General features: G+C 49.8%; 1 protein-coding gene across 1 annotated transcript; it reads right to left on the reverse strand.

Annotated features, from left to right (window-relative positions):
- Nucleotides 1–7,417: 7,417 nt before the first annotated feature.
- Wnt10b (Wnt family member 10B) lies at nt 7,418–13,556 on the reverse strand. Its single transcript, XM_034517051.2, has 5 exons — nt 13,245–13,556; nt 12,295–12,408; nt 11,924–12,186; nt 9,443–9,816; nt 7,418–8,577 (listed from the first exon to the last, which is right to left on the reverse strand). The coding sequence occupies exons 2-5, from the start codon at nt 12,366–12,368 to the stop codon at nt 8,119–8,121; spliced, it is 1,170 nt and encodes a 389-aa protein (XP_034372942.1). The 5' UTR covers nt 12,369–12,408; nt 13,245–13,556; the 3' UTR covers nt 7,418–8,118.
- Between the last annotated feature and the right edge of the window lie 11,869 nt (nt 13,557–25,425).

The following is a 25,425-nucleotide window of genomic DNA, read 5'->3' on the forward strand; positions in this document are numbered from 1 at the left end:
GGATCCGGAGGCACGGTGTGGAGAGCGGGCTGTGGGCTCTGAGGTGAGGCTCCCGAGCGAGCTCCGGGGCCTTGTCGCATTCTGGCTGCGCTGACCACAGGGCTCCGGCCAGGGAGTCTCTGGGGTTTCTCAGGCAGAGCCTAAGTGGAGTATGGCCAGCGAAAACGGTTGCTGTAACCTGCCCTAGTCCATCTTACTGCTAATAAACAGCGCTTCCTTCGCACGCACCCCACTTGCTAAGCCGCTCAACTTCCTAACTCCTAAGGATACGTTCGTTCTCTGGGATCCTTTCTCATAAAGGAAGAGGAGATAGAACGATGTATTCGAGGAAACATCTGGATCGGGGTCTTCTAGGAGGTTAAACTGGAAACTCAAGAGGCAGCTCTCATGAAGTCCCTCTAGATGAGTCTGGATTTTAGTATCCCAAAGATAGAGCACCCAGGTCCCCGCCTTCCTTCCTTGACACTCATCTTTTGACGTGATGGAGACACTACCTGAGACTAGCCACAAGCTATGTTAGAATCTGCACTAGAAGGGTTCTCACCAGAAACATTGAACAGCCCCTTCTTTAAATGCATCAAGTATGTAAGAGTTTGCTGCAATCTCTCCTGACAAAGCATAAGCAGGAAAGTGGCCACTCAGTGTCTATCCCTTGGCACATTCGTCTCTGGTTTATACCTTTATACCAGTTTGTCTTCTGTTTACCTCAAAAATAACACGACTGGCCAGGCAGTGGTGGCACAGGCTTTTTATCCCAGCACTGGAGACTGGGGAGGCAAAGGCCAGCCTGATTTACAGAGCAGACTTCAGGAGAACCGGGAAGAGACAGACAAGAAGGACCTTGTTGATAATGAAGAGAATTATATTTGTCCCAACTCAGGACTCACTGCTGTTGAGAGCCTTTGTTAAGCTCTGGTTTTTGTTTGTTTGTTTTTTTGGGTTTTTTTTTTTTTTTTACCACTTATTTGTGTGTGTGTGTGTGTGTGATTATGGGTGCACTTGTGCCCCTAGCAAGATGTGGAGGTTAGAGAGGACACCTTTCAGGAGTCGATTCTTGACTTTTCCGTTGTTGGGGCAGGATCTCTGGTTTCTGCTGCTGTAGTGCACACTCCAGGCTAGCTCTGTGCAAGTCTCCTGACTTCACCCCTCATCTTGCTTTAGGAATGTTTTCATTACACAACCAGCACTTCAAAAAAATATTTGTTTTTGGCGTTGTTTTTGAGACAGGAGCTCACTATGTAGCCCCCACCCCCGGCCTTGAACTCACTTTATAGACCAAGCTGGCATTGAACTCACAATCTGCCTGCCTCTGCCTCCTGAGTGCTGAGATTTAAAGGTATTTACCACACACCCAGACAAAAGTCTTTATTTTTAACTATGCGTATGCACATATATCTGTGAGCATGAGTATGTGCCTGTAAGTGGGTATCTGCTGTGGGGAGAAAAATGTAAGATTCCCTTAAGATAGAGTGACACACAGTTGTGAGTTGTCCCACATTGGTCCTGGGATCCAAGTCCTCTGGGCAAGAGCAGTCAGTAAAAGTCTGCTCTCCCTCCACCTCTAAAACAGGTTCTGGCTATCGAACTTGGGTGAGGCTTGTCTTGCCAGTACTTTGAATGGCTGAACTATCATCTCCCTAGCCCAAACTCTGGGTTTTTAAAGGCAAAAGACTCCCAAAAATATAGTTACTATGCTGGGTAGTTTTATGTCAGCTGGACCCAGGTGGCAGATTCAAGCTCGATGTAGGAGGTATCACCCCTGAGCAGGTGACTTGTATAAGAAAGCAGGCTGAGCAAGCCCATGTGTAAGCAGCAATCCTTCAAGGCCTCTGCTTCAGTTTCTTTCTTCCTCGAGTTGCATTTAGACAGCAGGAGTGAGATGTTGCTGTCACAGACCTGAGCATGTGTGGGGGAGGATTGTGGTGGCTTTCGAACTCTGGGCTGGAAAAGCCAGTGTGTACTCTGAGCTCAGTGTGGGCCTTTGTGGGGACTTAAAAGATGATGCTGAGAGCAGAGCCTGGCCTGCAAAGTTACAGGTAGAAACTTGGAGAGTCCCTCAAAGAGTCTACGTCTCATATTTTGAGTTAAGAACCAGTAAAGTACAGGTGTGGTGGCTCACACCTTTAATCCCAGGCTCTGGAGGCAGAAGCAGATAGATTTCTGTGAGTTCACAGCCAGGGTGATGAACATAGTAAGTTCCAGGCTACCCAGGGCTAGATAGAGAAACCCCATCTTTAAAAAAGAAAAAATAACTAAAGTGAAACTTTTACTTTGCTGGGACAATTGATATTGGACAGCTGGGGCTGAAGAATCAGCTGTGATTAATGAAACAGCAGTCCAGGGTGGAGGCACAGGACTTTAATCCCAGCACTTAGGAAGCAGAGTCAGGTGGTTCTCTGACTTTGAGGAGCACTTGTGAGCAACCCAGCTGCAACAGAGACCCAGCATTTTGGAGATGCCAGAACCCTGGGACACCTGCCAAGGACAAAAGTAACTGTGGAACAGAGCTGCCCTGGGCCCAGGAGACAAGCTGGCAGAGCTGGGGAAATGGAGCCTTTGGGGCCCAGAGAACCAGGAGTGGGTCCCACCGCTGATCTTGTCCATGCGTTGGACTCTGGTTTTGCTTTGGTTTGTTTATAATTTCCCTGTTTTTTTTTTAAAGCAATAAAGTATGTAACTTATTTATTTTATAGGACTCCACACTTAAGAGATTTTGGAATTTTACAGAGATTTTGAATATTTTAGAAGAACATCGAACTTTAAAAGAGACTTTGGATGTTTCTAAAGAGACTGCATTTCTTTAAATGTCTGAATTTTTAACAACTATGGGAAACTTCAACATTGGGATGTTTTATGTCAGTCTAACATGCCAGGTTGTGGGTAACTGAGAAAGGAAAGGTTCTATCTAGTTGAATAGTGATGTATCTGTGTGTCATACTGACAAGGAGTCAGCTGTACTGGCTAGTTGATGTCAACTTGATACAAGTTAACAATCATTTGGGAAGAGGAAACCCCAGTCAAGAAAGGACCTCAGCAGAGTATGAGCAAACCTGCAGGGCGTTTCTCTCCATTGATGATTGGCAGGGGAGGGCCCAGGTCACTGTGGGCAGTGCCACCATTGAATTTTACAAAGTAGGTGAGAACTGGCTAAACACTCACAGGTTAAGGGCACAGCCAGCTTTTCCCAAGGACCTGGTTTGATTTGCCAAAACCATATGGTGGCAAGCAACCATCTGTGACTCTAGTCCCAGGCCCTATTCTGGCCTCTACGGTCACTGTGTGCACACAGCACACAGACATACATGTAGGCAAAACACTCATGCACATAAAAATAAGTTCAAATTTTAGGGGGAAAAAAATCAGGAAAGCAAGCTGAGCCAGCTGTGGTGGTGCATATCATTGGCCCCAGCACTCAGAAGGCAGAGGCAGGTGGATCTCTTTGAGGCTGAGGCCAGCCTGGTCTACACAGCAAGTTCTAGAACAGCCAGGTTTTCATAGAAGAAACCCTGTTGCCAGGCAGGGGTGGCACATGCCTTTAATCCCAGCACTTGGGAGGCAGAGGCAGGTGGATTTCTGAGTTTGAGGCCAGCCTGGTCTACAGAGTGAGTTCCAGGACAGCCAGGGCTACACAGAGAAACCCTGTCTCCAAAAAGAAAAAAAAAGAAAAAGAAAAAAAGCCATGGGGAACATAACCTCTAGATAGCAGGCCTCCATGGCCTCCAGGCTCCTGCCCTGAATACTGCCCTATCCTCAGTCTCTGTAGAATCTGTGTGGTGAAGTTAACCCTTTCCTCCTCAGCTTGCTTTTGGTCACAATGTTTATCTCAGCAATAGAAACCTTAGACAGTTATACATTCATGCGGTCAGTGCTCTGACATGCCTTCAGTGTGATTATTGACCTCTCCATTTCTCTCCTAAAACTTAGAAACAGCACTCCACCGGGTTCTATATCCTCGCACTCGCTTCCATATGCTTTTCAACCGCTCGCCCAGCTCCCTAGTGCCTCCACAGCACTAGTTGTGGAACCCCAACAAGGAGAGGAAACCTGCTGATGAAGACTTTGAGTCGTGAAAGGAAGCTGAAAATGGTGGACAGCTTCCTATGGCTCAGTAGGAACCACTGTTTGACTTGGAGATGACGGGCATGACTGGAGACCCCCTCAGGTCTTCTGTCCTTCATTCTCTGATGTGTGGAGGGGCAAGGGTCAGGCGAGGTTGGCCTGACACAAGCAGAGGTGGATAGAAGTGTTACTCCCCTGGAACCAGCTGTTCCCTGCCACTCTAAGCTCCCCTAGCCATTTGGTCAAGACAGAGGAGGAAGAGCTCACCCAGAGTGTGGGGAGGCCCAGCAGCCTGACTTACTGTCCATTGGCCTCTTCCCTCCTTCTAGCTGCCACCCGAGCCCAGTAAAAGCTGAAACTGTAGCCACCAATTCTGTGGGCTGCATACTCCCACCCCATCACTGACCCCAGTCCTGGGCCGGAGCCCAGTACATGTGCCTGCCGGGAGGGAGAGGGGGGCGTTGGCCTTGCTGACCAAATCCAATTGGAATTTGTCAAGGTTGTGGTTTGGGGCTTAAGTTTGCCACAGAGTGTGTGATGAAAAGAAAAGCTAGGAGAGAGAGGGAGGCAAAGGAAGAAGAGGGAAAGTTAGACAGACTCACTGGAGAGTGCTTCCTCCTGGAGGGCGGGCATCTCCAGGCTGGATGTTCCCTGTTATTCTTTTTGTCTCCTCATTCACACATTAGGGTAGCAGGTGTCTGCCATCTCCTGATAAGCTGTTGCCATGGAGAGGAGGAGGACCTGAGTTCAGTCCCCAGCTCCCATTCCAGGCAGCTGGCAACACTCTTAACACCTCAGTTCCAGGGGATTCAAGACTCTCTTCTGGATACTCATACATCACATATGCACATATATTTTTAAATGTTTATTAAGAGTTATTTGTGTTTATGAGTGTTTTGCCCAGACACATGTCTGTGCACCATGTGCATGCCTGGTGCCGTTGGACGTCAGCATAGGGTGCTGGAGCCCTTGGAACTGGAGTTAAAGACGGTGATGAACTGCCACGTGGGAGCTAGAAATCAAACCTGGGTCTCCTGCAAGAGCAACAAGTGCTTGAAACCAAGAAGCCATTTCCCACCCACCCCCAAATTAGTTTGTTTGTTTGTTTTTTGAGATAGGGTATCTCTATAGAGCCCTGGCTGTCCTGGAACTTACTTTATAGAACAGGCTGGCCTTGAACTCACAGAGATCTATCTCTGCCTTCTGAGTGCTGTGACACCTGGTCTCCCAAACTAAAAAGGTGCACTGTCACCACTGCCATGATCCAACAGTCCCCAGACTCTCTGGGTCCCCCTGGTGCTGTCTCACCAGATAACCTATCACCTGGAGAAGTGAGGGAGCCATCTCCACACTCCTTGGAGAAGTGAGGGAGCCATCTCCACACTCTCTCGCAGCATCTTTTTGTTTTTTTTTTTTTAATATATATTTTTATTTTCTGAATGAGTGTTTTGCTCTCTTATGTCTCTGTGCCATGGGTGTGCAAGAGCCTGCTGAGGCCAGAGGAGGGCATCAGATCCCCCCAGCTGGAGTCACAGATGGTTGTGAGCCACCAAGTGGGTGCTGGGAACTGAATCCATGTCCTCTGCAAAAACAGCAGGTGCCATCTCCAACCTCTTCAGGAACATCTTATAGGCCCTTAATATGCAGGTGTTCTGAACTCACTTTATAGACCAGGCTGACCTCACACTCCTAGGGATCCGCCTAACCCTGCTTCCAGTCCAGTGAGTTTGCTTATTGTATGTGCACTGGTGGTTTTGCCTGTATGTCTGTGTAAAGGTGTCAGATCCCCTGGAACTGGAGTTACAGACACTTGCCAACCGCCATGTGGGTGCTGGGAATTGAACCTGAATCCTCTGGGAGAACTGCTCTTTACCACTGAGCCACCTTCCCAGCCCCTCCACGTTGCATCTTAAAACGTGTTTCTTCTCAAAGACATTAGGCTAGGAATTGGAGATGTTGTAGAAGAAATTCTAGTTATATCTCTCTACTTATATCTGAAAAGACCAGGGAGGGGCCAGCAGGTTAGTATGCTTCCACCAAGTCTAAAGACCTAAACTCAGTCCCTGGAACCCAAGTGGTAAAAGGCAAGAACTGGCTTCTGCAAGTTGTCCCATAATTTCTGTATGAGTTCCATGGTATGCCTGCATCCACTCGCATGTGTGTGTGAACACACAAATAAATGTAGAAAAATTTAAAAGATAAAGAAATCATTTTACTCAGATTAATTACAAAAGAACATTGAATAAAGGACAAATATATGTATGCAAATAATTCAATGGCAGAGAATGCTAGTTTTGCTAGAAATAGCTAATTTAAGTCCAGTCTGGTAAGGTCCACCTGCAATCCCAGTACGACAGAAAGTCATCCTAGGGTACATACTGACGTCCTGACTAGCTAGCTTGGGGTACACAGTGAGACCCTTTCTCAACAAACAACACATTTTGCATTTTGAGCATAGGAATCCTCTCATATTTTCCCATCACCCTTGATGTCCACCCCCCTCCCCCAGTCCTCTGGTTTGGACTCAGAGGCCACAGTACCTGTTCCTTTAAGTCCACTTAATTTTTTTTTTTTGAGACAGGGTTTCTCTGTATAGCCTTGGCTGTCCTGGAACTCACTCGGTAGACCAGGCTAGACCAGAAATCTGCCTGCCTCTGCCTCCCAAGTGCTGGGATTAAAGGCATGTGCCACAACTGCCTGGCAAGTCCACTTAATTTTTAAGATACATTTAAGACCTGAAACTCCCATTGCAGATGTGACCTTGTAGTACAGCAAAGGGCTCAGCAAATGACAGCCAGAGAACCAGGTCTGGCCCTGTACACCAGCTCTGAGGTTTGTTAAATACCGCTATCCCCATCTACTTACGTGTAGTCCCCTGTCTGCCTTTGTCCGTCCTCTGCCCATAACTACTTTGGGTCTATAACAACAGAGTTGAGTCGCTGTGGTAGAGGTGGGTCGTTGACTTAAAGACCACAATATAAATAGCCTGGTATGTTTACCAGCTAGCCCTTTACAGGGGGAAAACAATCTCCAGCTTTGGTTCTGAGAAATGATGAAGGTGACCCTGGAGCTGAGGGCTCAGGATGAACAGGGTCTATGTACATTTGGATGTAAAAGTCCTGCAAACCCAAACTTCACCTTGGTTTCACAGACTAAAAACCTAAACTCATTGTGCGATATTTCCAATCCTTTGTGGAAGTCAGCAGGATTTACATAAAAAGTCACTGAGTACAGGAGTATAGACTTTACTGAGAGAGAGAGAGAGAGAGAGAGAGAGAGAGAGAGAGAGAGAGAGAAACGCAGGCTGCTACCCCAGTGTGGCTAGACATACCACCATCTGCATCCGCCAGTCCAGTAGTCCAGTAACTTAATTTATTTTAGTTTCAAACAGGAACCAAGAACATGTCTCAGTACAATAAATTATCCATCCCCACCCTTCCTGCTGAAGAAGGGAAAGAGCTTCCGAGTTATGGCTAAAACCTTTCCCTTGGAGGGACCCTTTCAACAACTGAACGGAAGGAGAAGCCTCCCTAAGCCCTAACAAGACAGCTGTCTGAGGGTTCCCTGCGGTACTCTGTCCTTTTCCAACCGAAAACCTCTCATTATTGTCCCCCGAGGCCCCATAAGAGGAGGTTCTGGGTTGTAGTGGAGGAGTTTGAGAGCCACAAATAGGAAGAGGTGGTCTCTTTAAATATTCGGGTGTTAATGACTCCACACAGTGCCTGGTGTTATCCTTCCAGGAAGAGGAGTGGCTAAAGAGACTCCCTATGCAAAGGAGTAGGAATCTGGGCCCGAGGGACCCTACAGGTAGAGAAGATGCGAAACAATACAGTGCATTCCGTCTTAGTCTATTCGGGTGTTTAAGAACAGAATGTGGTGGCCACTTCCCCCACAAAAGGCTGCTCTTGGCAGATTTCACCTGACCCTAAGCCCCCAGAGCTGTTCTCAGGTAGATGCTTTGAGCTTCCAGGAGCCACGGTGAACCCTAGACAGAAATCCGAGCTGAAAGACAGTAGCCTCTCACACAGTGCTCCTCCTCATCCCTCAGCGAGTTCACCTTCACTTACACACATTGACCCACTCCGTGACTTTACACTCATCACACAGCACATAACAGCACCAGTGGAAACGACAGTGGCAGCGCTCCACTCGTGTCTGCCGGAGCACGTTGTGCCCACGGCCACAGCACAGACTGCCACAGCCATCCAATAGGCGGCTGGTCTTGTTGCAAGCCCGGCCTCTTGTGCCTGGGGAGCCCAAAGTGGGGTCTCGCTCACAGAAGTCAGGAGACTTCTCAAAGTAAACCAGCTCTCCTGAGAGACGACGCGGGCGTAGGCGGGGCTGGAACGCTCCGGAATTGCGGTTATGGGTATCGATGAAGATGGCTCTGCCCAACCGCTCCCTCAGTGCTGCCCCGATAGCCCGGAACTCTGGGGCTGCCCTCCAACATGTCTTGAACTGGCAGCTGCCTGATGTGCCATGGCATTTGCACTTCCGCTTCAGGTTTTCGGTGACCACCTACAACATCAGAGTGACAAAGAGGGAAGGGATGAGGGGACGCAAATGATCAGAGCAAGGAAGGGAATGGAAAGGAAGGATTTACCCATCTTTGATCACTAGCTCACAGGGAGACAACAGAGCTCTTTCCAGAATAAACACTAATAAAATGGTGACTGTAGGCCAGAATAACCCTAATGTCTGTGGGGGAAGGCAGCTGTTGCAACAGTGTCTATGCAGTGAGCTAAGTCCTAGGCATGTATAGAATACAGCATATTGGAGTTAGAGATGTGGCTGGATAGTTATGAGCACTGGCTGCTGCTCTCCCAGAGGATCTGGGTTCAATTCCCAGAGCCCACATGATGACACGACTATAACCCCAGTTCCAGATAATCCAAATCCCTCTCTTGGCCTCTGAGGGCACCAGACACACAAATGGTGCACAGACCTATACATGAAAGCAAGACACTGATACACCTTAAATAAATAAATAAATAAATAAATAAATAAATAAATAAATAAATTAATTAATTAATAAATTAATAAATAAACAAATAAATAAATACAAGATACTATATGCTAGCTCAGCTTTAACATATGGTAAATGCCATCAGGCAGCTTCCTATAGATTCTAAACATATTTTGGGGTGACTGCTAGCGATAAGCTTGCTAGTAACAAGATCACTCATCATACCCCATTACTCTGTGGGGCCCCTCAGAAGGGAGGGAGGGACAGAGAGAGACTGAGAAAAGGCAGCCTGGGTGGCCACACCTACAGTCACAGCACTCAGACTGGAAGGATTCCAAATCTGAGGCTAGCCTGAACTATACAGCAAGACTGTCTCAGAACAGCGAGGGAGACCCAGGACGATGTAAGCACACGCACCTGGCGTCCCACCCTGTTGTTGTGGATCCGCATTCTCGCCTGGATGTCCCGGGGAGCTTCCCTGGAATCCAAGAAATCCCTAGAGAACTTCTCTCCAAAGTCCATGTCGTGGTTACAGCCACCCCATTCCCACGTGTCCTGGGGGCCAGGGCTGGGGACTGAGCCAGGAACAGGGCTGGGCTGGGAATGAGGGAAAGTCTTGCCCCGAGACAGTGCCTGAAGCTGCAGCAGTTTGGCCCGAAGCCGGTCCTGCTCACCACTACCCTTCCAGCCGCAGCCGCAGCCCACCAGCTTGCCCAGGCTGCAGGCTGTAGCAACTGCGTGCATGACCCCAGCTGCCAACATGGAGAAGGAGAACGCACTCTCTCGGAAACCTGGGGAGGAAATGGATGAACTTGAGGTTGACAGACAGCTGAGGGGAGAAGGCAGGTGTGGGGAAAGAGACACCAGCTACCCTTCAATAGCATTTTTTTTTTTTTTTTTTTTTTGAGATAGGGCCTGCTATGTAGCCCAAGCTGGCCTTGAACTCATGATAATCCTTCTGCCTCAGCTTTCCAAATGCTAGGATTATAGGTGTGAGCCACCACCAGCCTCAGCAACCAATGCCAGAAATTTCTAACTGAATCCTGGCTCTGTTATTTATCAGCTGAGTGATTTGGGACAGCATCCTGAGACAAGAAATAACACCAGGCCTCAGATCCCTCAGCTTTGAAGAGACCCATGGGATCAAGACGCCACTAAAGCCAAACCTCTGTAAATCTGTCATTTCGGGGTGTGAAAGCAAGAGAGAGCCTAGGACAGTGGTTCTCAACCTTCCTAACTCCGTGACCCTTTAATATAAGCTCCTTCGTGCTGTGGTGACCCAACCATAAAATAATTTTATTGCTGCTTCATATCTGTAATTTTGCTATGAATCATAAAGTAAATATTTGATATGTAGGCTATCTGACACTTGACCCCTCAGGATCACCCCTCAGGGGTCGAATATCCTCTCAGCCCTCCAGAGAGGTTGAGAACCTAAAGAGACCTCTGGATCTGAGATAATTCAGAAAGAGTCCTGAAGATTTCTGAAGGTGTGTTTCCAGAAGTTCTGCATCTAAAAGCCTTAGAAATTCCCCCATCTCTACAAGGAGCTTGGGGGACACCTTTGGCCTTGGGGGTTCTTCCCCCACCTTATTAAATGAGTCTGTAAACCAAGCTACCACCTACCACTGCAGCAACAACACTAACATGCCGGAGCTGCCCACCCCTTCCCAGGTTCTAGTTTTATATTTGCTCTTCATGTTTATTCTATCCTGCTATTACCTTATAAAATACTGGGAGGAGGAGAAAGCCAGGAGTGATTTTCCCCAAGGCCCTTTTAAAAGGTTGGCCTCTCTGTTATGTTTTGGGGGGTCATTGAGGAGGAGGAGGCTTGGGATGACAAATCTTTCCCAGGCTTACAGAGACACCCTCACCATCTGGGTGTCAAAACCTTCCACTATATCAGGGCCCTGCAGAGAAGGAGGGGGGGTGTCCCTCATTTCATTTTAAGCAAGGGCACTTGCAAGTACTGAGTACTGAGAAGATGAAAGACAGTTGGCTTGGAGGCCAGGCCCCTCTTACCAGGGAATCTAGGGCTCCAGGGCCAGCCCCAAGATCCCCCAACCATCCAAGGGTGAAGCTGTTTGCACACGTCTTGGGAATTCCCCTGCAGATGGCAGCTGCCTGTTAACCCCATAGTCCCCAAAGCACTACCCTACCCCTGGACTGCCCCCTGCCTGGCCCCCCCCATCATTATTCCTCTAGGAGTAAACTTCACTTGAGTACAGGGAAAGGCAATGGAGCCTCCCAGACCATTCCTTCTAGACCAGGCCAGCAGTGACCTGTTTTGTGGCCCTGCAGCCATCCCTCACCTGTTCAGATGAGGGACACCTGGGGCCCTCACAGCACAGAGGAGGGGGCTACTCCTCAGCTTCAAAGCCATCAGGGTCTTTGTTCCCAGCTTTGGCTCCTGGGAACCCCAGCAATTAGGGGAGCAGGTTTAACCCTTAAACGGTTGGGGGCGTCACCCCACCCCCGCTGAGACTCTGGGGACACCAGCCTGGACTTGTCTGGGTGGAGAGGGAGGGAAGAGAAAAATAGGGGTTTGAAGGGGGGGGGGTGTTTGAAGCTTCTTGGGTTGGGGGGCATCTCTTGTTCACAGGTGCATCCCAGATCCGAGCTGGGTAGAGGCAGAAAAGGGAGGCCCTGGGGTAGGGGGAGCAGGGACCCAGCTGCCTCGCCAGAGCCAGCGACGCAGGTGGTAGCCAGGCAGGCAGGCAGAGGCCCAGCCGGGTGACCAGACCCAGCTGAGCTCGGCTCCCGGGGAAATTCCCGGAGAGGCCCCTCCCGATGCCGTGAGCCGGTCCCTTCCCGCCTCCGCGCGCCTCGGCCTGCCCCCCCCACCCCCCACCCCCGCGCGCCTGGGCAGCAGCACAGACAGCCGCCCGTCAGGCTCACCGCGCTTGAGGATGGCACTGTGGTGCGGCAGCCGGCCGCCGCCCTCCAGCGCCGAGCAGTTCCAGCGCTGATCGCGCAGCTGGTGCTGACACTCGTGGACGGCGATGTGCAGCCCCTGGAGCGCCGACGCTGTCACGTCGGGGCTGCGCAGGCACAGCCCCAGCTGTCGCTTACTCAGGCCGGACAGGGTCAGGCACACGGTGTTGGCCGTCAGCGGCGGCTCACCGGGAAGTTTTAGGCCCAGAATCTCATTGCTTAGAGCCCTGAGGACAAGCGACAAGGGTCTGGGGTCTAGTCGCACGCCCCCTCCAACGCCCCCCTAACCCAGATCGCTGCTTTCCCCCACGCCCCGTAACTGGAAAAACGCTCACCGACTCAACAAGGCCAAGAACAGGAGACCCGCGAGGCCTAAGGGCGGAGGCCGAGACCGGGGCTCCTCCAGCATGTCGAAGCCCGGAGGCTCCGGTGGGCGAGTCAGTCAGCGCCTGCGAGGACAGGGACATTTGATGAGGACTAGATCGGCTCCCTGGAGCCAAAGGATGCTCTGCTTCAGCTCCTTATGCCACCAATGAGGCCCCACTGGCTTTTCTCACCCCTCCCCAAACTGGACCATACCAGTCACCCCTTGACTTCCAGTGTCTGCGTTTTGGAACCCGTCAAAGAGGAAGGGTCGGAGCAGCTCGAGGTCTCCCCCCCGGGGCACCCCTGGAGTCCGACCCAGTGAGACACGACGCAAGGTCCTGAGACACTCACATGCCCACTTGAGAGCCTTTCTTCAGACCCTCGCTCCGTCCTCACCAACCGCTCCCCCTCTAAGGGCCCCACGACTGATCCGCCCGCCCTGACAGGGTTAGGGGGAGGGATTAGAAGGGGGTTCCCCACCACCTGGAGGGGTGTCGCCTCCTCGTGCTGGCAATAGCTGGCAAGCTAGGTTAGAAGGGGCCGAGGCCAGGCTCCCAAACCACTCTCCGACCTCCGCGCCCACCAGGGGGAAAGTGGGCTGCTAAGGCTCCGAGGGAAACCAGGTGCCCTGAGCCAACGCCACAGATTCCCCATCTACCCCCGCCCCTTTCCTAACTACAGGCTCCCTCTGCAGTGCGACAGCGTCTATTCCCCAAGGGTCCGACCCTAATTCCCACCCCACCCTCCATTGCCCTCTGAATCCAGAGGCTTTCTTCTTTATTTTGTAGGTATCTCTAGATCTGGCTTTCTCAGCGTGTCTGTGCTCTTAAGGGGGGGACGCTTGTCTGTCTGTCTGTCTGCACGTCGGTCCGCGTGCCTGTCTAGTCTCTGCCTTCCCTGTTCCCTCCTGCTTCATTACCTCCAGCGGTTCAGGTGCAGGATCCACAACACTCGCGGTTGAGTCACTCGGGCTCGGCTCGTGGGGCTTAAACCCTTGGGTAACTGCTCAGCTCCCTCGGCGGAACAGCATTCTTCCAGCGCCGGGCCACTCCTCTTTGCCGCTTCCCCCAGCGTCGTCGCCGCGGTCGCCGGGAGGAAGGGAGGGTAGAAGGGAGGGAGTGATCGAGATAGCTAGCGAGCGAACCCGCGACAAAGCACCGGGGGCTTCGGCTCTTCTCGACCTAACTCACGGGTGGTTCTGCTGGAGCTGACGGAGTTGCGGCCCCTCCCAGAGCCCGGGGCATCCCCACCCCACCCGCACCCCACCCCCTGACTTGACCAGGAGAACGCAGCCGCTCCCCCCAAAGCATGTACACACACACACACACACACACACACACACACACACACACACACACACAACCCAACACCCGGGATCACTATTAGCCCCATTCCAGGGGCCAGGGGTCGGAGCTCCACTCACCTGCTCTGGGGTGTCCCGAGGCTGTAGGCAGAGTGCAATGACCCTGACTAAGGGACCAGGACCTGGTTCCAATGACAGTATCTTTCATCGTTTTCCTTTGCCTCCGTTTGTCCACTGAGAATGGGTGACTGAAGTGCTCCTTTGACGCTCTGAAGGCGGAGCTGGCCGACCTTCAGGTTTCTGACTGTCTTGTAGAGCCCACGAGTGTGTGCGCACCAGGGCACTCTGAGCCGGCAAGTGAGGAGCCGCCGTGTGGCTTGGCTCCCGCCCACCTCGGAGCCTTACGCCTGCCCCTTGGGAGGGCTCAAGTTTGGCCTCAGAATTTGGCCTTGGTCAAAAGCTCGGGTAGCCCCTAAGACCTCTTGTCAGCCCCTACGCTTCCCGGCTCTAGTAGGCATCTTCTCCAGGGGTCTCCTATTCGGAATTCCTAGATGAATGTTTGAGATAATCCAAATGCAGGCTCCACGATCGCACGTTTGCTGCACAAGAGCTGAGGAAGGCCTTAGGATGCCAAAGTGAGCCCAACTTCAGGGCAGCGGAGGGGGAAAAAGAACCTGGCCTGGGTGAGCCCAGGCGAAGGCAGGTCAGAGCTCCGGCGGCAGTGAAGGGGTTAGGCGCCACCGCACTCCCGCCTGACTCACCCTCCTAACTCTAACCACTGCGGACTATTTTTGCCAGAGAGGGGCCTCAAGGCTTCCCAACCACCCCCAGCCCCTGCCAGACCGCAGCCCCAAGCACAGCATGGCTGGCCCTGCGCACCCAAGGCACATCGACTCAGGGCCGACCCCCCAGGAAACAGAAGCACAGGGCTGGTACCCACAGCCACAACCACCTCTTCATTGGTGGTGGTAGCTGCAATGCTGAGGAGCCAGCCCCTGGTCTACATTCTTGCCTTGTGCTGAAGGGGCATCCCTGGCTAGGTGTCTAGTACAGCGGAAGTTAGATATCTGGGGGTTACTACTGAGTGCTGGGGTAGGTAAGGGTGCTGAAGCCCTAGGCTAGACCCACAGCGGGGTGCTCTTTCTGATTCTCCCCAAGAACTCCTTCCCCTTTAGGGAAAGAAGGCCAAGCCGAGTATGACTTCTGAGATGGACCAGCGCTGTCTCAGTAACTTCTACCCTACTCCAGAACCGAGGAGCCTCACCAGCGCCCCATCCTCTTTCCCGCCTGTCAGCCTGGGATTCACCCAGGCCCCCCGGAAGGGTATTTAACAGACTCTTCACCAGCGTCTCAAGAACATTCATGTTTCTCACACGTTGGATTTTGTCTTGTTCCTATTTGTCCCCTCTCTGATGCCTAGATCTATCATTCAGTCAGATGTCAAGAAGGGGCTAAGGAAAGCTGCGTGGTGGTTCATGCCTTTACTCCCAGCACTTGAGAGGCAGAGACAGGTGAATTTCTGTAAATTCAAGGTCAGCCTGGTCTGCATAGTGAATTCCGGGACAGCCAGGCTATGTAAAGAGACCCTATCTCAAAAACACGATGATGGTGGTGATGATGATGATGGTGATGGTGATGATGGTGGTGGTGGTGATGATGATGATGATGATGATGATGATGATGATGAAGGGGTTGAGGAAAATTAGCGCCCAGAGGTTCAACTTCTTAGTGGCCTGGGGGCTCCCCAGGTTGAACTGTCCCAAACCTAAGAACTCAAACCGCTGTTCTCTCTCCTCCCTGAAGTCTTGCTCTTTGATAAGAGGCCACAGGCAGGCAGTGGGTGGCCTGAGTTGGCCGCGGGTGCCCTCCTGCCGACCGTCTGGCCTGAGCACTGACCCACAGGCAGCTAGAGGGCGGTGGGACAGGCGGGGCCTGGAGAGGGCTGTGGGTGCACACCCATTGCCTAATACCCCAAGCACGCAGCCAGCTCCAAGAAAGAGGAGGGGCAGGAACAAGAGAGACCTTGACAAGGGTTGGGACCCAGACGAGAGGGGGAAGAAAAGGGGGCTGCCATCACTGCAGGGAGAAAGTGGGAGCTAACTGGTCCATCTTCCTTTTGATGAGAAAAGTGGAAGAAGGGTCCTCTGGCCCTCACGGAGATAGGGGTGTGATAAAACACTGTGGGAAGAACATGGAGGCCCTGAAGGGCGGGGAGTGTCAAATAAAAGAGTGGGGACCTCTGGAGATGGGGAAATCAAGCAACTGAGGCGGTGGCTAAAGCCCGGCTACACTCGGGAATCTCCTCCTCCTCCCCCTCCCCTGATGTTTGCCTTGGCTGGGGTCTTGGGTGACTCATCTGTTGCTAAGCCGCTGATAGGGGCGGCCAGCCCAGGGAACCCAAATTATAGGCCCTGGAGGGATGGATGCGCCTGCGGCGGTGAGCTCAGCTGTGCGCCTCCCTCCACCTCACCGGTCTTCCACTGCAGCACCGAAGGCCACCACCCAGAGGCGCCAGAGATGTTGCAGACGAACTACTGACTCCAGAGGAGCCCCCCCCCCCCCCGCGTTCAGTAGTTAGCCCCAACAAGTCTTCTAGATCACCCTAGACAGAATTTTACCCCCTTGTCTTCTAGAGATTGATGGATGAGTTACACCCTCCCAGCCTGAGGGCGTAGCGCCTGCTGCCTGCCCGTGCTTCAAAGGCTTGCCCAAGAACTCTGAGCTCTGCTCCCATGTTCTCTCTCTAGATTCCAAGGTCTAAGCCAAGCTTTCACCCACCCAACCACCTCTCCTAGAACTATTCCCACCAAAGGCATGCGTTTTGCTACAGAGTTTCTACTTCAGTCCTTTAGTTAGCTGGAGCCAAACGTGACAGCCCAGGTCCCATATACCTAGAATAAGGGAGTTGAGGCAGAAAGATCAAGAACTCCAGGTTAGCAGAGGGACAGATCAGCAGTGAAAAGCACTTGTTGCTCTTGCAGAAGACTTAGGTTCAATTCTCCAGCGCCCACAGGGCGGCTCACAACCATTCAGAACCCTAGCTCTTTGGGATCCAACAGGCATGAGTATGGAGGGTGAATATACAAGCAGACAAACGATTCAAACTACAGAGAAAAATAAATAAATCTAATAAATAATTTAAAACAATAATTTGAGGCCAGAGCTAGGAGTGGCAGCTCATGGGCCATGCTTTTAGTTTGAATACAGGAAGGGCAAAAGCAAGCAGATCTCTGGGACTTCCAGGTTATGAGGCTAGCCTAGTACACATAGTGAATTCCAGGCCAGCCAGGACTGTATTATAAGACTGCCTCAAAGCAACAACAGCAAAACCCCAAGATGTCTAAAGGAGGAGCATTCCAAAAGACAGAAATGTACATAGACCTTGACAAAGGAGCACGCTTGGTGTGTTCAAAGGGTCAGAAAAATCAGGGCTGTTATGCAGGAGTAATTCACAAGGGAAAAGCTGGTTGGTTGTGAAACTGAAGGCCTAAGAAGGAATGGGGTCAGACTTAGAGAGGCCTGGTAGGTCACTGTAAATATTTTGGGTTTTTGAGTGAGATAAGGAATTATTGGAAAGATTTGATCAGGGAAATTCATTTTTATTTATTTACTTTTAAAATCGTGTGTGTTCGTTTCTGTGTTGGGAGGCCAGGGGTGTTGGAGTTACAAAGTAGTTGTGAGTTACCTGAAGTGGGAGCAGGGACTCGAACTCAGGTCTTCTGCAAGAGCAGTATATGCTCTTAAACCCTGTGCCATCTCTCCAGCCCAGCTTCATTTTTAGAAAGGAAGGTCCGGACTGCAGTTGGAGAGAAGGCTGTGGGGTGGGAGGGAAAGGCTGGAGATGTCTACTTTACAGACTGAGGTTCACGGTTTTCGGATAGCCTAACATGAGGAATAAAACAGGTAAGCCAAGGTTGATACAAAATTTAAAATTAAGATATATATTATCGCCGGGCTGTGTTGGCACACGCCTATAATCCCAGCACTTGGGAGGCAGAGGCAGGCGGATTTCTGAGTTCGAGGCCAGCCTGGTCTACAGAGTGAGTTCCAGGACAGCCAGGGCTACACAGAGAAACCCTGTCTCAGAAAAAAAAAGATATATATTATCTTATTACATATATTATATAATATAAATATAAACAAGTGGTGGTGCATGCCTTTAATCACAGGTCTGGGGAAGCAGAGGCAGCAATCTCTGTGAGTTTGAGGCCAACCTGGTCTACAGAATGAGTTCCAGGACAGCCAAGGTACACATAGAAACCCTGTCTCAAAAAAATCAACTATATCTCTATGTATTTTACCTGTATATGCCTGTGTGCCACATGTGTGCCTGGTGCCTGCAGAGACTACTCCGGAGCCCAACAGTTTTGCCATGAAGCTGAAGGCAGAGCTGTCATCCACTGGATGAAAATGGTGGAAGAGATCAAACTAAGCAGTGGAGAGACTGAGACTTTAGTGGTGGGTGTGTGAGCTTTGGGAAACTTAAGTGTTAGGTATACAACAAGAGTTTATACCCAAAGTCATTGTTAGGAAGCAAGAGGGCTGGAGAGATGGCTCAGTGGTTAGGAGCACTGACTGTTCTTCCAGGGGACCAAGGTTCAATTCCTTCCCAGCAACCACCTGGTGCTTAAGACCGTCTGTAACTCCAGTCCCAGGGGATCTAATGTCGTCCTCTGGACTCCATGGGCAGCAGGCACTCAAGTGGTTCATGGACACACACCCATATACATTAAATAAGTAAAATAGGAAGCATGAAGCCATATAGTTTGCCAAGTGAGTTTGACTAGGCCAAGACGACCACCTTAAATTGGGCGTACTTTAGCCTCCTCTTCTCCTCCTCTTCCTCCTCCTCCTCTCCCTCCTCTTCTTCTTCCTCCTCCTCCTCTTCCTCCTCCTCTTCTTCCTCCTCTTCCTCCTCCTCTTCTTCCTCCTCTTCCTCCTCCTCCTCTTTCTTCTCCTCCTCTTTCTTTTCTTCCTTTTGTTTTCTTGTTGTTGAGTCACATGTAGTCCAGGCTACATGTGACTAGCCCTAGCTACAAACTCAATATGTAGTTAAATATGACTACAATATGTAGTTAAATATAACTACAATATGTAGTTAAATATAACTACAATATGTAGTTAAATATAACTACAATATGTAGTTAAATATGACTTTGAACTCCGACCTCTGCTTCTCAGGTGGAAGGATTACAGTTGTGTGTCAGTGCACATCAGTGTACATCAGTGCACATCAGTGTACATGGCTTTATCCTTTCTTCATTGGTACCAAGCTTAGGACTTCATATATGCTAGGTAAGTCATCTGTGTGTGTCTCTCTGTCTGCATGTATACATACATGTGTGCACACGCAAAGGCCAGAGGTCAAGGTGGGATGTCTTCCTCCGTTTCTCTCTACTGTATGTATTTTTTAATCTTATTTTCAATTTTTATTTTATTTATCATTAGTGTGAGGGTTGTTGAGTGTGCACCATGGTGACAGCCACTCTCTCCTCCCTGTTCCCACTTGAGCACTGGTGCCCACAGATGACAGGGTTTCCCATCTTCCAGCCTGCATTCCACCCCCAGAGATCAAGAACGGTACGTGTGACTGTCTTAGTCAGGGTTGTACTGCTGTGAACAGACAGCATGACCAAGGCAACTCTTATAAGGACATTTTTTTTTGAAAGACTTATTTATTTATTTTATGTATGTGAATACACTGTAGCTGTCTCCAGACACACCAGAAGAGGGCATCAGATACCATTATAGATGGTGACATTGTAGATCGCATCCCACCATGTGGTTGCTGGGAATTGAACTCAAAACCTCTGGAAGAGCAGTCAGAGCTCTTAACCACTGAATCATCTCTCCAGCCCAAAGAGCAACATTTAACTGGGCCTGGCTTACGGGTTCAGAGGTTCTATCCACTATTATCAAGGCAGGAGCATGGCAGCATCCAGGCAGGCATGGTGCAGGAAGATCTGAGAGTTCTTCCTCTTGTTCTGAAAGCAAACTGGACAGTGCTGGCTTCCAGGGAGGTAGGATAAGGGTCTTAAAGCCCACACCCACAATGACACACTTCTTCCAACAAGGCCACACCCACTCCAACAAAGCCACACCTCCTAATAGAGCTACTCCCTGGGCCAAGCATATTCAAATCATCACAATTTCCCAGGCCTCGGTGGTGAAGAATTTCTCAGGAACAGAGTCAGGCTACTCATCTATATTGCCCATTCCCTTGAGCCATCTGTGCGAGGTACCATTTACAGAAACCCCTGGCTTATACACCTGTGTGGGATGCTGGACCATTCCATATTATACCTCAGGAATTAATCTTTGGAGGAAGCAGGTATACTAGGCTAAGAGAGAGCCTGGGAAGGACATTTCCATAAATAAATAAATAAATAAATAAATAAATAATAAAATTTCAGTGGCTAGAGACATGGCTCAGTAGTTAAGGGCACTTCCAGAGGACCTGGGTTCGTTTCCCAGCACCCACATAGCAGTTCACAGCCATCTATAACTCAGTTCCAAGGAATGCAGCACTCCCACACAGATATACATGTAGGCAAAACACATGAACTGAAAATAAATAATTTTTAAAACTCCACCCAGCACTTGGGAGGCAGAGGCAGGAGGATTTCTGAGCTCGAGGCCAGCCTGGTCTACAGAGTGAGTTCCAGGACAGCCAGGGCTACACAGAGAAACCCTGTCTCGAAAAACAACAACAACAAAAAACCAACTCCACCCAGCTTCATTTGGGTTGATGTACATCTCGTATAAAACATATTCACAGCTACTGAGATGACTCAGGGAGCTATGGGACTGGCCACCAAGTTTAAAGACCTGGGTTCCATCACTGGAAACTTTGTACTGGAAGGAGAGAGAATCAGTTCTTCCAAGCTGTTCTCTGATTATGTATTCTATAGCTTTCTCTCTCATTCACTTATACACTCCTCTCTCTCTCTCTCTCTCTCTCTCTCTCTCTCTCTCTCTCTCTCTCTCTCTCACACACACACACACACACACACACACACACTGTGATTAAAATTTTTTTTTTGGTTTTGTTTTTTTTTTTCGAGTGATTAAAATGTTAAATTCACCACAAGTGCCCCAGGAACTAAATCTATCAGTCACTTCTTTCTTAGAGGGAAAGGTTGATTTGAGAGTCAAGCTCCTTAGCATCAGACCTGGGTAGTTTAGTCAGAAATCATACTTTTTTTTTTTTTTTTTGGTTTTTCGAGACAGGGTTTCTCTGTGTAGCCCTGGCTGTCCTGGACCTCACTCTGTAGACCAGGCTGGCCTCGAACCCAGAAATCTGCCTGCCTCTGCCTCCCAAGTGCTGGGATTAAAGGCGTGCGCCACCACCGCCCGGCGAAATCATACTTAAAAAGCAGAAGATACAGAAACGAGAGGTCCCAAAGAGGTGGCAGGCCAGACCTAACAAATCATTTTCTCTCTGTGTCAACTCTGAAAAGGGACCCCAGCTTGCTCTGTTGCATACCTGGCAGCCACTGAGCCACTAAGAATGTAGAAAGAGTGTACACGGGCTTTGAGTTTAAAGGGGCTGTCAGGTCCGGGGGAGCATGCCTCTAATCTCCACTGGAGAGGTGGAGGCAGAGAGGTCAGAAGTTCAAGGTTAGCTAAGACCATATCTTGAATTTGAGACCATCCTAGGCTATGTAAGACCTTATATCAACAAACAAACAACAAAACCAAGCAGAGGCTAGAAAGATGGCTCAACATTTAAGAGTGCCTGCCTGCACACACGTACCTGTTACTCCAGTTCCAGGGAATCTGAAGCCCTCTTCTGGTCACTGCAGGAACTGCATGCACATACATAAGGCAGAACTGCATGTACATGATACATTCAGGCAGACAAAATACTGAAAACAAAAATTAAGTCTAACTATGGTGGGGCACGCCTTTAATTCTAGCACTAGAGACAGAAGCAGGCAGATGTCTGAGTTTGAGGCAAGCCTGGTCTACAAAGCAAGTTCCAGGACAGCCAGGGCTACTCTGGATTAGAAAACCAAACAAAAACAAAAAACAGTAAGATCCCTCTGCCCCCCAAAGCAAAAAAGTAAAAAAAGACAAAAAAAAAAAAAAAAAAAAAAAAAAAAAAAAAAAAAAAAAAAAAAAAAAAAAAAACCACACACACACAAAAAAATAAAAAAATAAATTAAAAAAAAAAAACTGAGCTTGAGTTTGGGTTTGAGATAGGATTTTACTACATACCTCAGGCTGTACTCACAGCTATGACTCACTTGTCTCTTAACTCCCAAGTGCTGGATTAAAAACAGGTGCCACCAAGCCTGGTGTCTTCCAAGTTCTGGAACTAGCAAGCATGTACCCCCACACAGAGTTGGTCTGGGGATTATTTATTGTATTTTCATTAATTATTACTTTGTTGTTGTTTGAGATCTTGCTACATACCTCAGGGTCGTCTCACATTTGGAGCAATCTTCTTGGTGTGTGTGTGTGTGTGTGTGTGTGTGTGTGCTCATGTGCGTGTGTGAGCATGCATGCATGCACCTGTGTGTGTATGTGTGTGTGCGCACGTGCACGTGCAAGCTTGCCAAGATTAAAAGACAACTGTTTAGAGTCAGCTCTCTGCTTTCATCAAGTGGGTCCCAGGGATGGAACTCAAGTCCCCTGGCTTGCCAGCAAACCCTTTCAGCTGCTGGGCCTTCTTTGTTTGGGGGAGGCCTTTTGTTTTGGTTTGTTGCTGTTGTTTTGTTCACACATTAAAAAAAATTTTTTTTTTAAGAATTATTTGTTTGTTTTATGAGTACACTGTCTTCAGACACACCAGAAGAGGGCATCAGATCCCATTACAGATGGTGGTGAGCCACCATGTGGTTGCTGGGAATTGAACTCAGGACCTCTGGAAGAACAGTCAGTGCTCTTAACTGCTGAGCCAACTCTCCAGACCCACATTAAAAAAAATTTGTTTTAAGGTTTACTTTATAGCTTTTTATTTATGTTCATATGTGTATTCACATTTCATGTGAATGCCCTTGGAGGAAGCTGGAGCAGGAATTACAGGCAGTGAGAACCTGCCTGACCTGGGTACTGGGAATTAGTGAACCCAGGTCCTCAGGAAGAGCAGTCAGTCCTCTTGGCCAATGAACTATCTCTCTGTCCAGCCTACATTTAATTTTTTTTCTGATTTACTTTGTCCCTATGTCTGCATGCACATTGGACACTGTATACCTGTGGAGGTCAGAGGTCAGACTTCTCTCCTTCTATCCAATGGGGCTCAGGGATTCAGATCCTCAGGCTTGGCAGCAAGTGCATTTACCTACTCCCTCTTCCCCTTAGTCAGGGACTCTCTATGTAGCCCTGGCTGCCCTGGAACTCTCAATGTAGACCAGGCTAGCCTCAAACTCACAGAGATCCATTTGCCTCTGCCTTCCAGGTGCTGGGATTATAGGTGTGCACCACCTCAGGTCTTGCTTTTGGTTTTTGAGAGTCTCTCCAGAATGTCAGGAGGTAGAGGATAACCTTGAACTTCTGATCTTTCTGCCTCCTAAGTGCTGGAGTTACAGCCATATGCCACCAATTCCTGGCTTTTGCAATGCTGAGGATCCAGACCAGGGTTTTATGCATGCGAGGCAAACACTCTACCCCGTCTGGAGATGTGGCTTTGACATTGGTTCATTTATTAGCTGGAACCTGGAATCTGGAGGCACTGCCTTACCAAGTGTTTCCTCCCTGAAATGGAAGAGAGGAGAAATATTAAGCTCCTGGGGGAGGGGCACTTCTCTGTGTGCTAGTGGGGGAGGGACCCTTCTCTGTGAGGTAGTGGTGCATGATAACCAGGCTGGCAGTACCCTCTGTATCCCACATAATCCAAGGCTGCTTTGGCCCTGAAGATAATCGGAATCAGGAGGAAAGAAGAATTCACAGTGGAAGAGTTGAGGCTCTTGGGGGGGGGAAATGGGGTGTTGGGGACACTGCAGAAACCTGGGAGGAAAAAAATCCAACAAAAATCAGAGAACACACGGAGGCACGAATGTGTTCATCTTTTCAAAAGTCTTTTTTAGATGTATTTGATGCATGTGTGAGTGTTTTCCTTGGATATATGTGTGCACCTGTACATGCTTGGTGTCAGTGGGCTTCAGAAGGCTCCTGATTGCCTGGAACTTACAACCTGAAGGTTACAGGTGGCTGTAAGCAACTACATGGTGCTGAGAACAGAGCCAGGGACCTCTGGAAGAGCAAGCAGCCAGTGCTCTTAGCCACTGAGCCATCTCTCTGTACCCCCAATTTTGTTCATCTTGAGCTGGGTAGGTATGATGGTGGCATAGGTCTGTAATCCCAGCAGTCGGGTGACCATTAAGGGTTCTACACATTAAATCTTTTTTTTTTTTTTTAAGATTTATTTATTTATTTTATGTGAAGAAGGCATTGAATCCAGTTACAGATGGTTGTGAGCCACCATGTGGTTGCTGGGAATTGAACTCAGGATCTCTGGAAGAGCAGCCAGTGCTCTTAACCCCTGAGCCATCTCTCCAGCCCCTACACACTAAATCTTTGTTAGGTATAGTCACACAAGATCCAATCACAAAACCCAGCAACAGCATCAAAACCAAAACAGACCAGCTTCTTCCCGTGAGCATTCTTCGGGTCTTCAACCCTATCTGACACTTACTGGGCTGTCCCATCCTTTCTGAGCCTAGTTGCCAGAGAAACAGGGCTTCATCTTCTTCTTCATCATTGTCTTCACGACTCCCTCCATTAATGGCAAGCACAGGTTGACTCAACATGCCATAGAGTGACAAAGGTACCCAGAGTGACAGAATGACACCTCTGGGTGCACATAGTTAATCACACACACAGCCATGCACCCACCTGCAAACACAATTTCAGTCTTCTGGACCTCTCCTGCCATAGCCCCCACCTCCTTCCTGATACACTGCTTTAAGTGGTGACTGTAACAAAATGACTTCATGCTCTCCCTGTCCTGGGCCAAATTACACAATTATTTGGAAAGGGCTCAAAACGTCCTTCTTTAGAAGTTTTTGGATACACCCGTACACAGGAGCACGCACCCTCAGAACACATGTACACTTTCACTTCATCTCACACCGATGACCTGACACACCGATGCTTACACTCCCCTAACCCACATAGGCAAACTGCTGCGTGCTTCTGAGTTTCTCTCTGCCACTAGCTCGGTTTGCTCAGCCTACCCCTACACCCCACGCCCGGGAATCCCTGACCACAGCTCCACCCATGCTCTGTCTCCTTCTTTTCCTTCTCTGTCCAGCCGTCGGGGTTCCTGGGTGAGGAAGCGTCTCCACAGAGTCGCTGGCTAGAACCACAACCTTCATCCTGCCATTCAGGATAGAGAAGAGAAGGGACCACAGCGTGGGGGGCGGAGGGGACGGACGGACATCGAGAGGACAGCCCCACCGGCGCGTGGGGGGAGGCAATCCAGGCTGCAAACAGGTTGTCCCCAGTACATTGTCTCCGCGCCCCCTGGCGGATGCTAGTCCCCGACGTGCTCCGGACGCGCAGAAGAGTGAGGCCGGCGCGCGTGGGAGGCCATCCCAAGGGGAGGGGTCGACGGCCAGTGCAGACCTGGAGGCGGGGGCCACCAGGCAGGGGGCGGGGGTGAGCCCCGACGGTTAGCCTGTCAGCTCTTTGCTCAGATCGGCTACAGCCACAGCTTCACTCGCTACTCATTGTCTGTGGCCCTGGCCAGTGTGCCCTGGTGCTTTTAGTGCGGCCTGGAGGGGCAGCCTCTTTTCAACGCAGTCAGAGCCGCAACTATAAGAGGCGGTGCCTCCCACAGTGGCTGCTTCAG

The sequence above is a fragment of the Arvicanthis niloticus genome, chromosome 13 (assembly GCF_011762505.2).
Source record: "Arvicanthis niloticus isolate mArvNil1 chromosome 13, mArvNil1.pat.X, whole genome shotgun sequence".
NCBI lineage: Eukaryota > Metazoa > Chordata > Mammalia > Rodentia > Muridae > Arvicanthis > Arvicanthis niloticus.

Bases quoted from the DNA above. Each gene is read 5' to 3' on its own strand.
- Wnt10b (XM_034517051.2), bottom strand. From the start codon at position 12,368: ATGCTGGAGGAGCCCCGGTCTCGGCCTCCGCCCTTAGGCCTCGCGGGT. The intron at 12,187-12,294 runs GTGAGCGTTTTT...GCTTGTCCTCAG, and splicing joins TTCTTGGCCTTGTTGAGTCG to GGCTCTAAGCAATGAGATTC. The intron at 9,817-11,923 runs GTGAGCCTGACG...TTTCCTCCCCAG, and splicing joins CAGTGCCATCCTCAAGCGCG to GTTTCCGAGAGAGTGCGTTC.